The sequence below is a fragment of the Homalodisca vitripennis genome, chromosome 4 (assembly GCF_021130785.1).
Source record: "Homalodisca vitripennis isolate AUS2020 chromosome 4, UT_GWSS_2.1, whole genome shotgun sequence".
Classification (NCBI taxonomy): domain Eukaryota; kingdom Metazoa; phylum Arthropoda; class Insecta; order Hemiptera; family Cicadellidae; genus Homalodisca; species Homalodisca vitripennis.
Genome location: NC_060210.1, coordinates 204,364,123 through 204,382,416, shown reverse-complemented (window position 1 = coordinate 204,382,416; position 18,294 = coordinate 204,364,123). Strand labels below are relative to the sequence as shown.

The following is an 18,294-nucleotide window of genomic DNA, read 5'->3' as shown; positions in this document are numbered from 1 at the left end:
TTTCCACAACTTTAAATTTAGTCTTTCCTCCAGTTTGACGAACTAGTTGCATCCAATTATGAGGATGGAAAATGGGTGCATCTTGTTTTTTCTTTCTTTTTTCTATTTGTGCATGGTCACCATCGCATTCCATATGTGTATGTCCAGGTATCAAGAATTTGTGATCAATGGTTTCCAAATGGGTATGATTTTTCACTGCTAAAAGGAACATGGCAAGCATATTTGAATTTCTATTCTGGCCTCCGCATGTGTCTGAATACAAAATAACATGTTTCAGCTGTTCAGGAATATTGTTTAGGTGTTTAGCCACACACGACCCTATCTGATTTGAGCCTCTTCCTCCATCTACTTCGCTCCACATATAGCAGTAAGCTTGGTTGACTTTGCTGTTATGGATTGTCAAATTGAAGGTCCATAATTGACGTTTATAAAATACCACAGAAGACTGAAGATGAGGGGTTGGGAGACATTGTTGAAGGTCAAAGGTTAATGTAGTAGATTTGTCATCATTCATGGTTTTCTTTTTGTCAATCTCTTTAGATGTGTAAGCTCTGTCTGCTAACTCATGATGTTTTGCTAATGCATCCTCAACCAGGGTTTTCTCATCAATTTCTCAGCTGTTAACTATCAGATGAGTGCTTTTTTCAACATGTGTTTCTCTAACTTATCCCATTTTACACAAACATTGAGTTTGATAGTGTCGCCTTTTGTGTTCGGGTAAAACGGGATAAGTTGACATATCCCATTCTTCCCAAACAGTAATTCTCCCTCAGTGAAGTAACTCCTTTTTCACAAGTAAATAGAACCTCATAATATTCTCTTAGAACTTATCCCATTATACCCAAACACAGCTGGGAATCTCATGAACACGATACTATACTTAACTCATTTTGCACAAAAAATGAACTTATCCCCTTTTTCCCGAACACCACAGAATTATGGTGAAATTCTATTTAAAGTGAATTTTTTCCTAACATACAAATACAGTACCGGTAGTGACTAGCTAGGAGATGGTTTGTAACTGGATGGCGAGGGCTCCTAGTTTCGTGGCTCCGAGTGCTGCGAGAGAGCCACCAAAGGAGCCCATGGGAGTTCTGGCTCCACTCAATATAAACACTTCATTCAATGTTGGCTTTGTGCTGTACCTCACTCGGCACTGTTGTAACAGAACCTGTAACATTGTAATATACAAACATGATGGGCAAATCCAAATCACCGAGTCCAACATTTGTTAGGGGTTAAACATTCATTTTAAACAAAGTATTGAATTAGAATACATCAATTTTGTTTGAAATTGAATAAGATACCATTTTTTATCAAATGTTCAAACTGGTGATTTTGTTAATAATAAAATACGTTATTGATGAAAACAAAAAATTTAACAAAACTAATAGTTTTTATGTTTGGACTAATAAATAAAATAATCAACTCAAATATTAAGAGCATACTGCTTCTTTTCAATTTATAATTGACTTTAGACAACTCAACTTCAATCAATCAGATGTAATAGTATGAAATAACAAGTTGACTTTTACACCTCGATACAGATACCTTAGTCCAAATGCATTCTGTTCCACTATAATATTTTCTTGCACCAGCTAACATTGATGCTGAATAGACCTATGTCAAGGATAAACACATAAAACTTTTCTCCTGGTATTGTCAAGGATTGTTCGGACCTATTAGAGATGGAGATGGATGGAGAATCAGGCATAACCAAGAAATCAGAGAGATGTTTCAATCTCCAGACGTTGTAGGAGAAGCAAAGAGCAGGAGACTTCGGTGGGCAGGCCATGTGATGAGGAGGGAGGATGATAAATTGATTAAAGAGGTTTGGAAACACAATCCAGTTGGAAGAAGACCTCAAGGTAGACCCAAAAATCGCTGGAAGGACCAGGTGTAGAAGGACTTGCGGAAATTGAGAGCGGGTAAGGAGGATTGTGAAGACAGGGAGAGATGGAGGCAGCTGGTTGGCGAGGCCAAATACCACCTAGGGTATCCATGGCCATGGGAGTAAGTAAGAGTAAGTATTGTCAAGGATACTTACTAATACTAATAAGATTGGTTTAGTCGAGACAACTGTGACATTGTATGTCCTTGATTTATATTCTGGGAGTTTCCTTGTCCTCTAACTCTTGCAAGGACACAAAGGCCTGGGGTGGTTGTTATTTTTATAAAAGATTGCTTACACTAGAAACATCTCCCTATCTTAAATTCCCGCAGTAGTTAAAAAAACCACCACTTGATTTGTCTTGTTTATGTGTTTTTCAAGGCATTAATTAATAAGAATAATATATAACCTTTTTTCCAGTTTTAGGCTATCACATTTTTATTTACAACCTTGTTATAAGATATAAAATGTCATGAAACTAAATACAATTTGCACTCTAATGCGTCTCAGATGTTGCACTCTAATAGCCGTCTCAGATGTTGCACTCTAATAGCAGTCTCAGATGTTGCACTCTAATAGCCGTCTCAGATGTTACACTCTAATAGCCGTCTCAGATGTTGCACTCTAATAGCAGTCTCAGATGTTGCACTCTAATAGCCGTCTCAGATGTTACACTCTAATAGCAGTCTCAGATGTTGCACTCTAATAGCAGTCTCAGATGTTGCACTCTAATAGCCGTCTCAGATGTTGCACTCTAATGACCATCTCAGATGTTGCATTTCCTCTAAAGCAGTGCATTTAAAAGCAAAGTTCCCTCTCCATTCTTTGTATTTTTCTCCACAAATTTATAGACTAATAGAAAATATTCATATTATTTTCTTGTTAATACTTTATTTTGCCTAAGTAGTAACATTTTTCATTTCTTTCTAAAAACAATGATGTGATACAACACTATTGATATTAATTTATATTTCTTTTCTTTAACTAGACTCTTACATAACATATTACATATTCACTGTAATAATTGTTAAGGAGCAAAGTTTTACAAATGGTTCTCAACGATATATTTATCATCAAGATAAGTAGATAGTAGTTATTTGAATGCCTGAAGTGACTTGACCGCCACATGTTGGGTTAATGGTTTTAACAGTACATGCAACAATACACTCCACATCTTTGCACCAATATAATTTGTTTTCTTCTCTGTGGAACAAAGTCGATGTGCAGGTAGACAGTAGTTATTTGCATGCCTGATGTGACTTGACCGCCACATGGAGGTTAACTGTTTTAGCAGTACATGCAACAATACGCTCCACATCTTGGCACCAATATAATTTGTTTTCTTCTCTGTGGAACAAAGTCGATGTGCAGGTAGACAGTAGTTATTTGCATGCCTGATGTGACTTGACCGCCACATGGAGGTTAACTGTTTTAGCAGTACATGCAACAATACGCTCCACATCTTGGCACCAATATAATTTGTTTTCTTCTCTGTGGAACAAAGTCGATGTGCAGGTAGACAGTAGTTATTTGCATGCCTGATGTGACTTGAACGCCACATGGAGGTTAACTGTTTTAGCAGTACATGCAACAATACGCTCCACATCTTGGCACCAATATAATTTGTTTTCTTCTCTGTGGAACAAAGTCGATGTGCAGGTAGACAGTAGTTATTTGCATGCCTGATGTGACTTGACGCCACATGGAGGTTAACAGTTTGATCAGTGTGAACTGAAAAGATGTGTATAAATGTTTGAAGATTGGTGATTCTTTTTAACTTACATCTTAGTATGTTATTGTGATTTGTTAAATTGTATCCTTAACTAATAACTATTCTGTATATTGAGTTTGGCTCCAATTCACTTTCCTCTTATTGCAGGGTCCGTTATCTGACGTTGTCTCAAATTTAAAAGGAAGGTGAACTGGAAGCTAACTGAACATTCTAACTGAATCAACCCTTCCTACTATTACTACTTTATGTGTAAAAACTCGGTTGCTACCCTGTGGTTAGAAATTGTATACCTGATGACACAAGACTGCCACTCCACCTAGATTACACTCTATTATTGTATTTTGTAATCTAGGTATCTCTGATGTCAAAACGATGTAATAGCTTCGTTTTGAGCATTTTAGTTGCTGACTTTTTTTTTATCTCTTTAGACGAACATGACTCAAGTTATACTCGAGATTCAAGTTATTAACCTGTTGCAGTCGTCCTTCTGAACAAAACAATATGAGGTTTTAAGAGATGAAATCACATATAATGAATTTTAGAACATTAAAAGTGGAACTACTTTTCTTGCAAGATGATTTTATATCCAACCTAAAATTTATGATAAGGTAAATTTATAATATTATTACTTGTTTGTTTTGTCAATTTGCATTTTCCTAGCTAGCAAGGTAATTGTCACATTAACGGCCGGAGCGGCAAAATACGAGTTTTGCGTCATTAACTTATTGGAATCGTCCTACAGAACAAAACAATATAAGGTTTTACGGGGCCGGTGGAAATAAGAAATAACAAAGTTCTGGAACATAAAAAATGGAACAACTGAAACCGAACATCGCCGCTCGCACACCCACAGCAAACCATCAGGGAAGCGCGCGCCCATGGTGGCGAACGGGATGCCGGATCAAAACTAAACTAGGTAAAAAAAAAGAACACCGTGGTCAGCATACTCAGGTTCATTTACTAAGACACAACATAGGCCTATCTAGTCAATATAAATATATAAGTATAGATACTATAAATAAAAAAAATAAAAAAAAATAAAAAGTGCCTGCAGTAGTATATTCCTCAAACAATCCTTATCAGGTGCACCTGCATACAAAAATTAGAAACGCCATAATTTGAAACAAGAAATGCCAATTCCACCCGGTATCCTTCTGCTAAGGGCGGGCTCCTAATGAAATCCAAGAAATAACTAAATAATATCTAAAACTAACTTAAAATTAAATAACAAAATATAAACTATATAAATGGCAACAATAACAATAACAAATAAATAAAGAATATGAGCAGGGTATCACAGATGTTGACTAGTAGCAATGTCCATCATGGTGGCCGTCCTTCAGCAGAGCGCAAAAGCGGAGGTTCTCTGCGACCACGCATGATGGAGAGATGACAGCAGAAAATCAACTCATCTCCTGGACCTCATCAGTGAGGGGCCGTAAACTTAGCCGCACATGTCAGAAGGAGTATAGCTCAGCAAAACTAACAAACACTTAAATAAACAAAATATATTAAACTGGAGCTACTCCTAACTTGTACACCACGGCTCGGAGTCTCTACCACTCTCCCGGAAAGGCTAAACGCCTTCAAAAGGTCAGTGGGCTCTGCAGCCAATAAACCACACACACATACACTATATAAAACACACATGAGCCGGGGAGATATAGGTATTGAACCGGCTCAGACTCCCCCCCCAAAAGGAGGAACTCCCCTCTGTTAATTTCTTCAAAATGAAGAACCAAACAAAATGCCTCTCCCCCCAATGGTTGAAGAATTATAAACCGGAAACCCTGAAGTCAGCAGAAGGGAAAACCAAGAAAATCCAGTTGGAGGCAAGAAATCCCTCCAAGAGTAGCGTGGGTACAAAGAAGAAAACAGGAACCTTGATCAGGAAGAAGGAGCAGAGGTGATCAGGCCTCTGGACCTAAAACCCTCCCGCACAGACTAAAGAGAAATCACGGATGACTCCGGCAAGGCTTCAGATGGGATATGTGCGCCTTCCTGAAAATCTTCTCGGACTGAGGATCTCCCAGTCGGGCAGTCACCGGAGTCAGAAACTTCAAGATGCGGTGGGGACCAGTCCACCTGTAGCAAAGTTTAGCAGCTCTTTTATCCACAGCCGAACTGACTGGGTGAGCCTTGCAGTAAACTAGATCCCCCACCTGGAAGGGATTGGCAATACGACCTCGGTTGTACTTCCTCCTTACTAACTCCCTAGCCCGAATGAGATTCCGCCTGGCTGCCTCCCAAGTGGCTTTCACATCGGGAGAACCAGGAGGTGGCAGAAGATCGCTAATTTTCCAAAGGTTCGCCAAAGGGTTGTTTGGCGGAAAGCCAAATAATAACTCGAAAGGTACCGCCTTGTGACTTTCATGCTGGACCGTATTAAAGGCAAATTGGATCCAAGGTAGTTGTTGATCCCAGGTGGTCTGATTTTCCGCATGAAAGGCAATGAGAGCAGATCGAAGATTGCGATTAAACCGTTCGGCGTGAGAAGGCTGAGGATAGAAAGGGGAAGTAGTCACATGGCGGATTCCGTGCCCAAAGCACATTCTTTTAAAGATATTGGAGACAAACTGTGAACCATTATCGGAAACTAAGGTGGCGGGGATTCCAAAGTGTTGAAAAAAAATGGTTACGAAGTGCTTGCACCGTGAGCTGCGCGGTAGCACTCCGCAATGGGAACAACCAAACAAACTTGGAGAAGGCATCCACACAAACAAGTAGGAACTTATTTCCGGACTTGCTACGCGGGAGAGGCCCAACATAGTCAATGAAAACCTTCTCCAAAGGTTTTTCCGCCACCTCAGATGACAAAAGACCCAACTTGGTATTTTGAGCGGGTTTGCTTAGCGAGCACAGTTCACAAGAACGTACTCGAGCTGCAATATCCCGGTCCATACCTTTCCAGATGAACTGATCCCTAATCTTCGCGATGGTCTTATGAATTCCTAGATGTCCGCCCACAGGAGAAGAATGAAAATACTGAAAGACCATCGGTACAAGAAAGCTTGGCAGCACTAACTTAGGTTTTCTCCGCTGCTTGTCACGGCAGCATAGAGCACCTCGGTACAGAAAATAAGGAGGGTGGGCACCTCCGTTTTTAAGCTCATTGATGATAGCAGTCAGCTCGGGATCCTTAAGTTGGTGTGGAACAATGTCCGAAAATGCCAGAGGAAAGTCTAGGAGCACGCCACAACATGGCGGCTCTGATAAATTCTGGTGGTCGTTGGGTAAGTGATACATGCGTGACAGAGTGTCCGCTATGATATTTTGGGTGCCTCGCACGTGCTGCACTGTGAACTTAAGGGCAGAAATTTGGACTACCCAGCGACCAATCTTCCCGAGCTGACGGGGGTGGGCAAGGAGCCAAGAAAGTGCCTGGTTGTCGGTTTCCAACAAAAATTCTTTATGTTCTAGGTAACGCCTGAACTTATTAATTCCAAACACGACAGCCAAACATTCCAGCTCATAAACAGAACAACTCTTCTTCTCACAAGGGGTTAACGTGCATGAAGCATAAGCTATGGGCTGCCGGATACCATCTACTTCTTGCGATAAAACAGCAGCAACGGCTAAGGAGGAAGCATCAGTTTGCAAGACGAACTTACAACTGAAATCAGGCATAGCCAAGACTGGAGGCTGCATCACTGCCTCTTTCAGCTGCTCAAAAGCAGTCTGTTGCGCTTCACCCCACTCAAACTTGGCACCCTTTTTCCTAAGAGAGTTCAGAGGGGCCGCCACTTCAGCAACATTGGGGATGAAACGACGATAAAAATTTATCATTCCCACAAAACGGGCAATCCCCTTGGCATCCTTAGGAGGAGGAAACTCCCTGATTGCCTGGGTTCTCTCTGGATCAATACAAACACCTCGAGAAGAGACAAGATGACCCAGAAACGATATTTCAGGCTGAGCAAAACTCACCTTTTCAGGATTGACGGTAAGGCCAGACTCTCGCAGCCTAGTTAGAACTTCCTCTAGATGAGTCAAGTGCTCCTCATAACTCTCACTGTACACAAGCAGGTCATCCAGATAGTTGAACACGAACTTAAATTTGACATCATGAAAGATAGAATCCAGGAGTCTGGTGAGTGTCTGGGCCCCCACAGCCAAGCCCATTGGCACTCGGGTGAACTGGTACAAATTCCAAGGCACACAAAAGGCAGTGAGAGGTCGAGACTCGTGTTTTAGAGGAATCTGATGATATGCCTGATTAAGATCAAAAATGGAGAAATACTTGGCCTTACCAAACCAGTCGAAAGCAGAATGCAAATCGGGGAGAGGCACGGAGTCAATTTCTATCTGAGCATTGAGCTTTCGATAATCCAGGACCAATCTGGACTTCCCATTAGGTTTCGGCACTAGAAACGCTGGACTGGAAAAATTTGAGCAAGACGGCTCGATTACCCCACTCTTAAGTAAATCATCAATCATATTTCTCAGAATTTCCATCTTGGGCGGAGCAAGCTTATATGGATGGGAACGTACAGGACGGGTGTCTGTAAGACGAATCTCGTATTCCAAGAGATTGGTCGTGCCCAGTTTGTCAGTTAGGACTTCAGGAAAACTAAAACAAATCTGCCTTATGTCCTCAGCCTCTTTCGGCGTAAGATGTCCTAGTTGGTCAGGAGGAGTCAAGCTCTTATCTTCCATCTCTAAGGCAGCAGTCCCACGAGACTCGACATCTGAAAAGGGAACGAGCACCCGCCTGGCGAAAGCAAAGAAAACATGACTGGAGGCCAAATCCAAAATCATGCCAGTTTTTCCGATAAAATCTGCTCCCAAGATGAAAGGAAAAGTCAGGTCCTTAGCCACCAAAAAGCTCCAATCCCAAGAGAAATAATTAATTTTGATGTGAATCTGGGCACTACAGATAATAGGTAAAGGTGTGCGTGAAGCAGTCCAGCAGATAAGTGAACTAGGCTCAACCTGCCGTATTAGCCCAGAGGATTTTAGATCTTCAAAAAACGACAAAGAAATCAGGCTGCGTGCTGACCCAGAATCAACCAGGGCCTTCTGCACCACATTCCCCACAAGTACATCCAGTTGTGGGCAGGTTGAGCGGGCAGCCCTTACTCCCTGCGCAGCCAGAGCAGCAACCTCCCCTCTCGGCCAACGATGATAACTGTCCCCAAGTCTATTTCTTTCTGTTTTCTTTCTGTTCTGCATTAAACCAGCTACCCTTTTACCATCAAAATTAGGTACATATTTGCCCTCAAAATTACCTTTACGGCACGAGTCGGGCTTACTCGTCCGCAAGCTTACTAGTTTTTTTTATTAAGTGGACAAAACGGTCTAATATGTCCCACTTGCTTGCAGCCATAACAGGTAGGAGGCTGCCTACGGGAAGGAGCAGCTGCTGGCTCAGACTGCACCGGAGCATGGACCGGCCCCGGAGGCAAGTGAGGAAGATGCCTCGACATGGCCTCCCTTTGATCATCCGCATCCTGAACCCCTCTAGAGATGATGGAGAGGCGGTCCAAATCCGCAAAAGATGCGGGACGGCTACAAAAAATCAAACGGGAGCGTTCTTCAGGTTTAATGCCCTCCAAAATAAGGCTCACCAACTCCGTTTCGCTCAAGCTCAAGCGCAACACCCGGGCTACATCCCGTATCTCCCCGACAAAATGGCTCAACGTCTCGTCTGGTGCCTGAGGACGATAAACGCGTTCCACCCGCAAGCGCACCCTAACCCGAGCAGGTACAAAGAACTCCAAGATCTCGGCGTGAAACTGGTCAAAGGTGGCACCTCTCTTAAGGCAGTCTAGAAGGCGATCAAAAAGCGGCCTTAAGGAAAACTGCGCTAAAATCTGCATAAGCATGGCATCTGTCATACCAGGAAATTCTCTTAGCTTAAAAACTTCCAGAAGGAAATGGATAAGTAAATTAGTGTCAAGCCCATCAACTCTGGGGAAGTGTTGTAAAACACTCCCCAAAGGATGGGGCAGTTTGCCAAAGCTAGAAAAGGAAGGCACAACTATAGATGATGCCTCACCAGCCGCTTCAGGAGGGCCACTACCCATCGGAGACATAGTAACTCTGGGAGGCTCGAAAGAAAGAGCCGGAGGATGGTTAGCAAAAGTAATGGTAGTGGGAACCTCCGTTGGAGTGACAGCGGTAAATAGTACCCCCTTCTCTTTCACCGAGCGCACCTCACTCAAACCATCTAAGGCTTGTTTTAATTTGTTACTGGCCGAAAAAGCTCAACTTTTAATATCAGAGTCTAAACTAGGAGCTGACATAAGTAAAACTATTCTGTCACGCCAATGTAAAAGCTGAGATGCCAATCTAGCCTTTGCTGACCCGGACATGGGAAGTGACTCAAAATTAATATCGTCTTCTAATTCCTCCATTCGGGTTTTACAAAACTCAAATTCTGTGTTAATTTGGAACTCTGCATTCCAGCTGCGGTCCAACGCTATACAAGCCCGTAATTAAGCCCTTAATGCCCTCACATCTCCCTCGGGCTTCTGTCCTCTCGCCAGGACCTCAAAAACCAACTCGGGCTTGCGTAGATGTTCAGGCACCAGGGAAAACGCCATACCAAACAATTAAGACAAATAAATACAACAATAAACAACAAAGCGTACGCAACAATTACTTAGTAACCTAAGTGGACTCAACTCACAAAAGGCTTACACTGACGAGGTCCAAGTGAAGAACTTAATACCTGCTACCTAATAGAAGGATACCCTGCAAATATACACTAACCACAACCTACAAACACAGAAGCAATAAATATAACAAAACAACACATTGATAGGGGAGAAGTAGAGTACAGTTAGATAAATTTAGCGGTTAAGCAATTTAGAGTCCCTTGCTCCCTGCAAAGGGTAAGTCTGCAGGAAGCAAGACACTAAACCAATTCCACCCGGTATCCTGTGCTAGGGCGAGCTCCTAATGAAAAAAAATTGTGTACTCTAACCTCCCCCTACCTAACACTAACCTACACCAACAAACAAAACCAGAACTGAGAGACAGCTGAGAGAGCAGCTAACCACACTCTGCTACCATTTAAACCGAACATCGCCGCTCGCACACCCACAGCAAACCATCAGGGAAGCGCGCGCCCATGGTGGCGAACGGGATGCCGGATCAAAACTAAACTAGGTAAAAAAAAAGAACACCGTGGTCAGCATACTCAGGTTCATTTACTAAGACACAACATAGGCCTATCTAGTCAATATAAATATATAAGTATAGATACTATAAATAAAAAAAATTAAAAAAAATAAAAAGTGCCTGCAGTAGTATATTCCTCAAACAATCCTTATCAGGTGCACCTGCATACAAAAATTAGAAACGCCATAATTTGAAACAAGAAATGCCAATTCCACCCGGTATCCTTCGGCTAAGGGCGGGCTCCTAATGAAATCCAAGAAATAACTAAATAATATCTAAAACTAACTTAAAATTAAATAACAAAATATAAACTATATAAATGGCAACAATAACAATAACAAATAAATAAAGAATATGAGCAGGGTATCACAGATGTTGACTAGTAGCAATGTCCATCATGGTGGCCGTCCTTCAGCAGAGCGCAAAAGCGAAGGTTCTCTGCGACCACGCATGATGGAGAGATGACAGCAGAAAATCAACTCATCTCCTGAACCTCATCAGTGAGGGGCCGTAAACTTAGCCGCACATGTCAGAAGGAGTATAGCTCAGCAAAACTAACAAACACTTAAATAAACAAAATATATTAAACTGGAGCTACTCCTAACTTGTACACCACGGCTCGGAGTCTCTACCACTCTCCCGGAAAGGCTAAACGCCTTCAAAAGGTCAGTGGGCTCTGCAGCCAATAAACCACACACACATACACTATATAAAACACACATGAGCCGGGGAGATATAGGTATTGAACCGGCTCACAACATGGAGCAATATTTCCATGTTCTACATCCACATCGTGCATCATGTGACCTTTCGTGACCATGATTCAACCTCGTGATGACGTCATCGGATGCAGCTCCATCTTTGCAAACGTAAATGAAAAATAATACTGAAATGAGCAGAATTTTTATCCAAATGAACGTTTTTCTTAAATTTCGAGCTACAAATTAATTAGTTGTTATCGAGTTGAGACGAGTGCCTCCGGCCATCAGCGCGGGCTTCGGCAGCACCATTGGCTCCGCGTTGATGTCAACGAAAGAAAAACATCCCTAGAGATAGTACCTATCGGTAAAATATCAAATTCTAGAGGGGCTGATCAGAAATATAAATTGAACTGTAATGGAAAGGCAATTATGTACTGTGTAAAAAACTTAATAAATCATGAATACCCCTAATATGAATATGTATATAAATGGACATTAATAGAGAACACTTACCATTAGTGTGTTCTACAGAATGTACAGAAACTAAATAATCTCATTTCGGTCGAAACGTAAACTCTTAAAATGCCTTAGACAAAACACTCTGACACACCAATTCACTACGATTGGTCTAACTAGTGGATGGTTGAACCATGATCGTCACGCACTCACTCGATCCAACCTACAGTACACGTTTTCTCTGACTTCTGCCCCAGAGCCCTCATATAACAGATACGCTATTAGTCCCACCCACAGATTATATTTACAGATCCAGACATAGCACACAAACAGAAGATTAAAACATTAAGAACTTAACTACTGTATTTATGTATATACCCTCTAAAATCGTGTTATTTGTCATTTGCACCCCCTAAAACCATAACTTATAAGTATATATTTGGTACTTTGGGATTATACCGACCACACCAGTATGAAGAACACAAAAATAGAAATTTATAGAAACAAACATGATAGAACGAAAAAACTCTTCAATTACAAAATTACAAACTTACAAGCATTTCCAGGTATTGTGATCGGTATTGTTGTCGCTGTTATCTTATCTTTCTCGAGAATCCTGATTACGGCAGGCCGCGCGGCATCACGTGATTTGCACGGTACATCATTGCCTTTCCATTACAATTCAATTTATATTTCTGATTAGCCCCTCTAGAATTTGATATTTTACTGATAGGTACTATCTCGAGGGATGTTTTTCTTTCGTCGACATCAGCGCGGGGCAGCACCTTCGGTGCTGCCCCGCGCTGATGGCCAGAGGCACTCGCATTTTGGGTGGCGGAATGTGATCAAGAATAAAAAACAAGTTTTGAGTGTTTTTTTTAATAAAAAGTTTAGTTTGGTAAATGTTTGTTTTTGTTGAATTTTTGTGTTTGGAGAAATGTAGAGGTAAAACACGGAAGTACAACAAAGCGATGCACCAGCTGAACGGGCGGCGAGACTCTGCAATCACGTTATCTACTAGACGCTCGACTTTGACCTCTGTCTGAGGATGGGGAGGTGTTTGCGATAAGACAATTCCTGTTTTATATTGACGAAATATTGTTCTACGCTAATCTAGTAATCAGTAGAAACGAAATGTGAAATAACGATTCATGTCTGGGTGTGGTCGGTATAATCCCAAAGTACCATATATTTTTTGTTCAGGAGGATGAGCAGAATACGTTGATAACGTCAAATTCGTGAATTGCCAGGTCGGCTTTTAATCTTATAATTTCCGCTAGCAGTAATGCCCAGAGATGTTCATGATAAAACCATTTGAATTAAAATTTTTATTGGGAGATTTTTTCCTCAAGGGACATTTTTCGTCTTTCACCACAGCATGTCTAACACTTAACAAGTGAAGCCCTCTCTAACACTAACATGGGGATTGCATTGCAAAATGCAAAATCTGCATTTTAATTTATTATAATTGTCTGAAGAAATACAGTTGCAGAAACTGGATCATGATAAATCGGTTAATCCTCAGAGTCTTGGGGTTAATTAATGTTAACTCACCTTTCCTCGTAATGCTGACATCCTTACTCCCTAGATTAGAATAAGAATAGTTTTATGAATTGATGTAGTGTAAATGTCTGGTCTTGCTGAGATTCTCAAAAAACATACAATCTGTTAATCTTATTCTTTAGTTAACATCGGATGCAGACATCATACTCCCTATTCTATATCTTACAGCTAGAGCAGACTTATCATATAGAGATAAATAAACCTCGAACTGGAACATAACCTCCTAACAAGCACAACGAGCTCCTCACGCCTGAGATTTAATGGGGTGATCAACCGAGGCGGAGAGAAAGAGTGGGGACAGAGCCGAGCAGTACCGATAAATCCCGAAAATTCCTGACAAACTCTGTACATGCGGCTGATAGCGACCTCAGTTCGGAACGGTTCTGATTTCTATTATCTTACGAATTAATGAGTCGTTTTATATCCGAATTAATGAGTCGTTTTATATCCGAACATATCTGCAAAACATAGAAATTATATCGAATTAATTATATTAATATTGAACTTTCTTTATAACTCCAAAGACACTTTACAAAATGTGAGATGGTGCACAACGAATAAAATGTCATAATCTTTTTGTGCTATTGGAATATATTCAAATTAATAGGGCAAAAGCAACATATTATAATGTGGAGTCCTTAATTGGTAGTAAATAAATTAATAATTACACTACAAAATCTGTAATAAGAGTTATGTAATAGCTGTAATAAACTAAGGGTATTAAAAAAGATTAAAAAAGAAACTTGCGAGTAAATATTCAACCAAAAACATAATTATAGAAATATGACAAAATCAATGACAACTACCTGACTTAACCCTTTGAAGCACAGTGGCATCATAGTGAAACCACCTATGTTTTTATTTCTATTCCTTTCCCGCATAGTGGTGCATATACGAAACCACCTTCCAGAAGTGATTTAGGACGCATTCTAGCGGCAAATTACGTAACCGCTCCACTAGATTCGCCCAAATCCCGGCAGGAGCGTTGTTTGCCACGACTGGGTGAAAGAAGAGTCCATGCCTTGACTGAGTGTGACATATTTGTATTTCTTTTGTGCTTTGATCACTTTTGGTAAGTACAAACATATATTTTCAGTATATTGTACTTAAATATATACATATAAACTATAATAATTAGATTTGAGATTCCAGGCGAATAAATATTAGGCGTTATTGTGGTGGTTTCACCACATGACCACCATGCATTTGGGGTCGGCCGTCGTTTATACTACGTACCAGTTGCTAAACCTGTTTTATATTGTTATTTTTACTATATAAAACTACTTATTACATTTTTTACAACTGCTTATTGATTTCAGGGGGTACTATAACCATGGAGAACAAATCCATAGAGGCTTGGCTGGCGGAAACTGAAGACATCCCATCTGACCCTGAATCAGAGGACGACGAAGATCAAGTATACCCGGATGTTGCTGAAGGAATATACACAGTTGCAGAAAATGGAATCTTAGAGGTAGATTATTTGGACCTAGCCCAAACAGCTGAAGGTAATGAAATCCCGATTTTAATTATTAATGAAAATGACTTTCAAGATAATCACAGTGCAGAGGGGGTAGAGCCTGGCATTCCCGAAGGTAATGCAGTCTTGGACGTTCAAAATCAGCCTATGGACGTTCAATTTGATGAGGACTCTGAGCCTTTGGCTAACAGACTTTACAAAGATAGTGTTACGTGGTATCAAAAGTACTACTCACCCAATAAGTCGTATGATTTCAATGAACGCACAGGTCCCCTAATTGACGCTTCAACCCCAGTTGATGTGTTTTCAGCTCTTTTTCCCGACGATCTAGTTGACAAACTTGTGTTTGAAACCAATGTTTACGCTACCCAAATAGGTGGGGGCGTTATCAGATTTCCAACAACAAGGAAAGAAATGAAAGTGTTTCTAGGCCTAAATATCCTAATGGGAATAAAAAAACTTCCCTCCTACCGTGATTACTGGTCTTCAGAGGCAGATTTGAGAGATGACTACATATCTTCATACATGTCTGTGAACAGATTTGGCTGGCTTTTAACAAATTTACATATAAACAATAATAATGACATGCCCGAACGAGATTCTCCTAATTATGACAAACTATATAAGATCAGGCCTCTCCTAAACAAGCTTCAAGAAACCTACAAAGCATGCTATGCTCCATCTCGATTTCAATCAATTGATGAGAGCATGATTCCATTCAAAGGTCGGAGTGGAATCAAGCAATATATGCCAGATAAGCCAACCAAACGTGGGTACAAAGTTTGGGTGAGGGCTGATGAAAAAGGCTTTATCAGCCAATTTCAAATCTACGAAGGTAAAAGGGCTGGAATAGTTGAAAAGAATCTTGGGCAAAGGGTAGTAACAGAACTCACTGAAGAATTAGTAAATAAGAATTATGTAATATATTGTGACAATTTTTTTAGCTCAGTCAATCTAATGATTTACTTACAGAAAAACAATATTCAAGCTTGTGGTACAACAAGAGCTGACAGACAATTTTTTCCAAAAGAGTGTTTGCCTGAAGGGAAACATATGAATCAAGGAGAACATGACTTCATGTCAACTATGACTGGAATTGTAGCTGTCGAATGGAAAGACAAGAGAGGTATCTACTTTCTTTCTAATTACCACAATCCTAACGAAGTGACAACTGTAAACAGAAAACAGGCAAACGGTGAAATTGTAGCTGTTCCATGCCCTATATTAGTAAAGGACTACAATGCTCACATGGGCTATGTCGATAAGGCAGACATGTTGAAATCTACCTACTCAATAGATCGCAAGTCCAAAAAGTGGTGGCACAGAATCTTCTGGCACTTTCTGGACACAACCATAGTAAACTCTTTTATCATATTTTCAATGCTATCCCAGGGAAAACCACTGACACTAAAAGAGTTTAGGAGAAGCGTGTCAAAAGCCCTTCTGGGAGTACCTCGTGGAGAAACTAGAGGAAGACGAAGTTCTTCAACTCCAATCAACAACTACAAACCAAAGGTTCCACAAGAACTTCGTTTTACGGAAAATGCACACATGCCAGTAAGAGGAACGTCTCGACGTTGTGCTCAATGCTCCAGCAAAGAAGAAGTTCATCGGTCGAAATGGGTATGTGAAACGTGTGGTGTTGCCCTTTGTTTGAGTGAACTAAAAGATTGTTTCCGAGCCTATCACCGAAAGGAATAAATAAAAATTGTCCACATATGAAGTAATAATAACATTATCAACACAATCAGTTTTGGATTGTTAGAATAGTCATTTATTGATTGTATTAAATAAAAGTTGGTGGAGAAAATTTAATTTTATTTGCATACACCCAAAGACCGTACTTGCATAGTGGTTATGCAGTGAAACCACCTCAAAAATAAATATAAATTATGATTGACAAAATCTAAAAATAAATGTACTGTACTTACAAAGGTTATTTCTATAGGGAAACAATATAAAATCACTAAAATATTCATTTTTTGTAAAACGTGCTTCAAAGGGTTAAATACCTAACATAGCACGTGACATCATTAATAAATACAAAATTTTGCTAATTATATTATATTACTGTAACTGACAAATTCAGTTTAAGATCATATATGAGTATATTTTTGGTTTACAATTTTAAACACTTATATTTATGTAAGAAATATTACACTTATATTACAGAAATTTTATGTAATACGGATGATGAAAATAATTTAGTCCTACTGATCTCTAATGCTACGAATATAAAGATTTATGATACAATTACAATTACACAAATTTATATAAATTGCGCTGAGTCCTGCAGCATCCAGCTTTAAAAATGTAATATATATATATATATATATATATATACATATATATGTTGTTGTACCAAATTACTGAAATGTGTTTAATTCAGAGTAGAAGCTAAAAACACAGTGGTACATTTTAAGAGGCTTGTCACATTGATTGATTTGATTGAAAATGTAATTTAAATATATGTATGCTGTACTAAACTACGGAAAGGGGTTTGAAAATACAGTGATACATTTTAATAGGTTTGCCAGGTACTGAACTAAATTAAATTCAGATGAGTACAGAGCGAGAACGCGCGGACCGCCCATTCCACTATTCTAATACACGGGCTATCTGTAGTTGGCAGGAGGGGCCCCTCCATCCCCACTCTTTCTCTCCGCCTCGGTTGATCACCCCATTAAATCTCAGGCGTGAGGAGCTCGTACAAGCACATTAACGACACAGCTGCTTCTGCATAGTGATGGGAGAATCGAATACAGAATCGAATAGTATTCGAATACAACCAGAGTATTCACATATTCGAATACATCAAAATGAATTCGAATACTTTTGAAATGAATACAATTTCTCTGGAAGAATTGAATTCAAACCTGGAGTATTCGTTTATTCTGACAAATAGTATTCAAATAAAATATCCAAGAGCTGTATTCGTATTCATATGAGGTTTAAAACTGAATACATATATGGAGACTTTGAAAAGAATAATTTAGGGGAGATTCATAATTTGAAAAAATAATTACAAATTTTAATACATGAAAAAATGTATAGTTAATTGTATAATTATTAAATTTAAAAATACATATTATTTAAGAGTTACAGTTGAATAAAGACATATATGAATATTTATTTTATATTGTTGTGTAAAAACAAAATATTATTGAGGTTTTATGGCTTCAGTCTATTTCTACGGTAATTAGTGACAAGACCTGCTGTGGAAAATAGTCTTTCAGACGGAACTGAAGTAGCAGGTAAACAAAGATATTTCTTCTGAAGTTCGTATATCATGGGTATGACTTGTTTATACGAGGCACCAAAAGCCAAAGTATTCGAATACAGTGGT

General features: G+C 39.7%; 2 protein-coding genes across 2 annotated transcripts in view; one reads left to right on the top strand and one right to left on the bottom strand.

Annotated features, from left to right (window-relative positions):
* LOC124360932 (acetyl-CoA acetyltransferase, mitochondrial) overlaps positions 1-13,701 on the bottom strand; it is a 71,671-nt gene extending 57,970 nt beyond the window's left edge. The window contains exons 1-3 of the mRNA XM_046814940.1: positions 13,460-13,701; positions 1,023-1,171; position 318 (exon numbers count right to left, since the gene is read on the bottom strand). Coding sequence (XP_046670896.1) covers position 318; positions 1,023-1,171; positions 13,460-13,480 — 171 coding nt within the window. The 5' untranslated portion in view covers positions 13,481-13,701. The remainder of the gene's footprint in view (positions 1-317; positions 319-1,022; positions 1,172-13,459) is intronic.
* A 1,100-nt stretch (positions 13,702-14,801) lies between these two features.
* On the top strand, positions 14,802-16,649 carry LOC124361383 (piggyBac transposable element-derived protein 4-like). Its single transcript, XM_046815430.1, has 2 exons — positions 14,802-15,783; positions 15,979-16,649. The coding sequence occupies exons 1-2, from the start codon at positions 14,802-14,804 to the stop codon at positions 16,647-16,649; spliced, it is 1,653 nt and encodes a 550-aa protein (XP_046671386.1).
* The last annotated feature ends 1,645 nt before the right edge of the window (positions 16,650-18,294 follow it).

Excerpts from the sequence above, each read along its gene's own strand:
- LOC124361383 (XM_046815430.1), top strand. The coding sequence starts at position 14,802 with ATGGAGAACAAATCCATAGAGGCTTGGCTGGCGGAAACTGAAGACATC. Across the intron at positions 15,784-15,978 it reads CCAATTTCAAATCTACGAAG|AGTGTTTGCCTGAAGGGAAA; the intron begins GTAAAAGGGCTG and ends TTTTTCCAAAAG.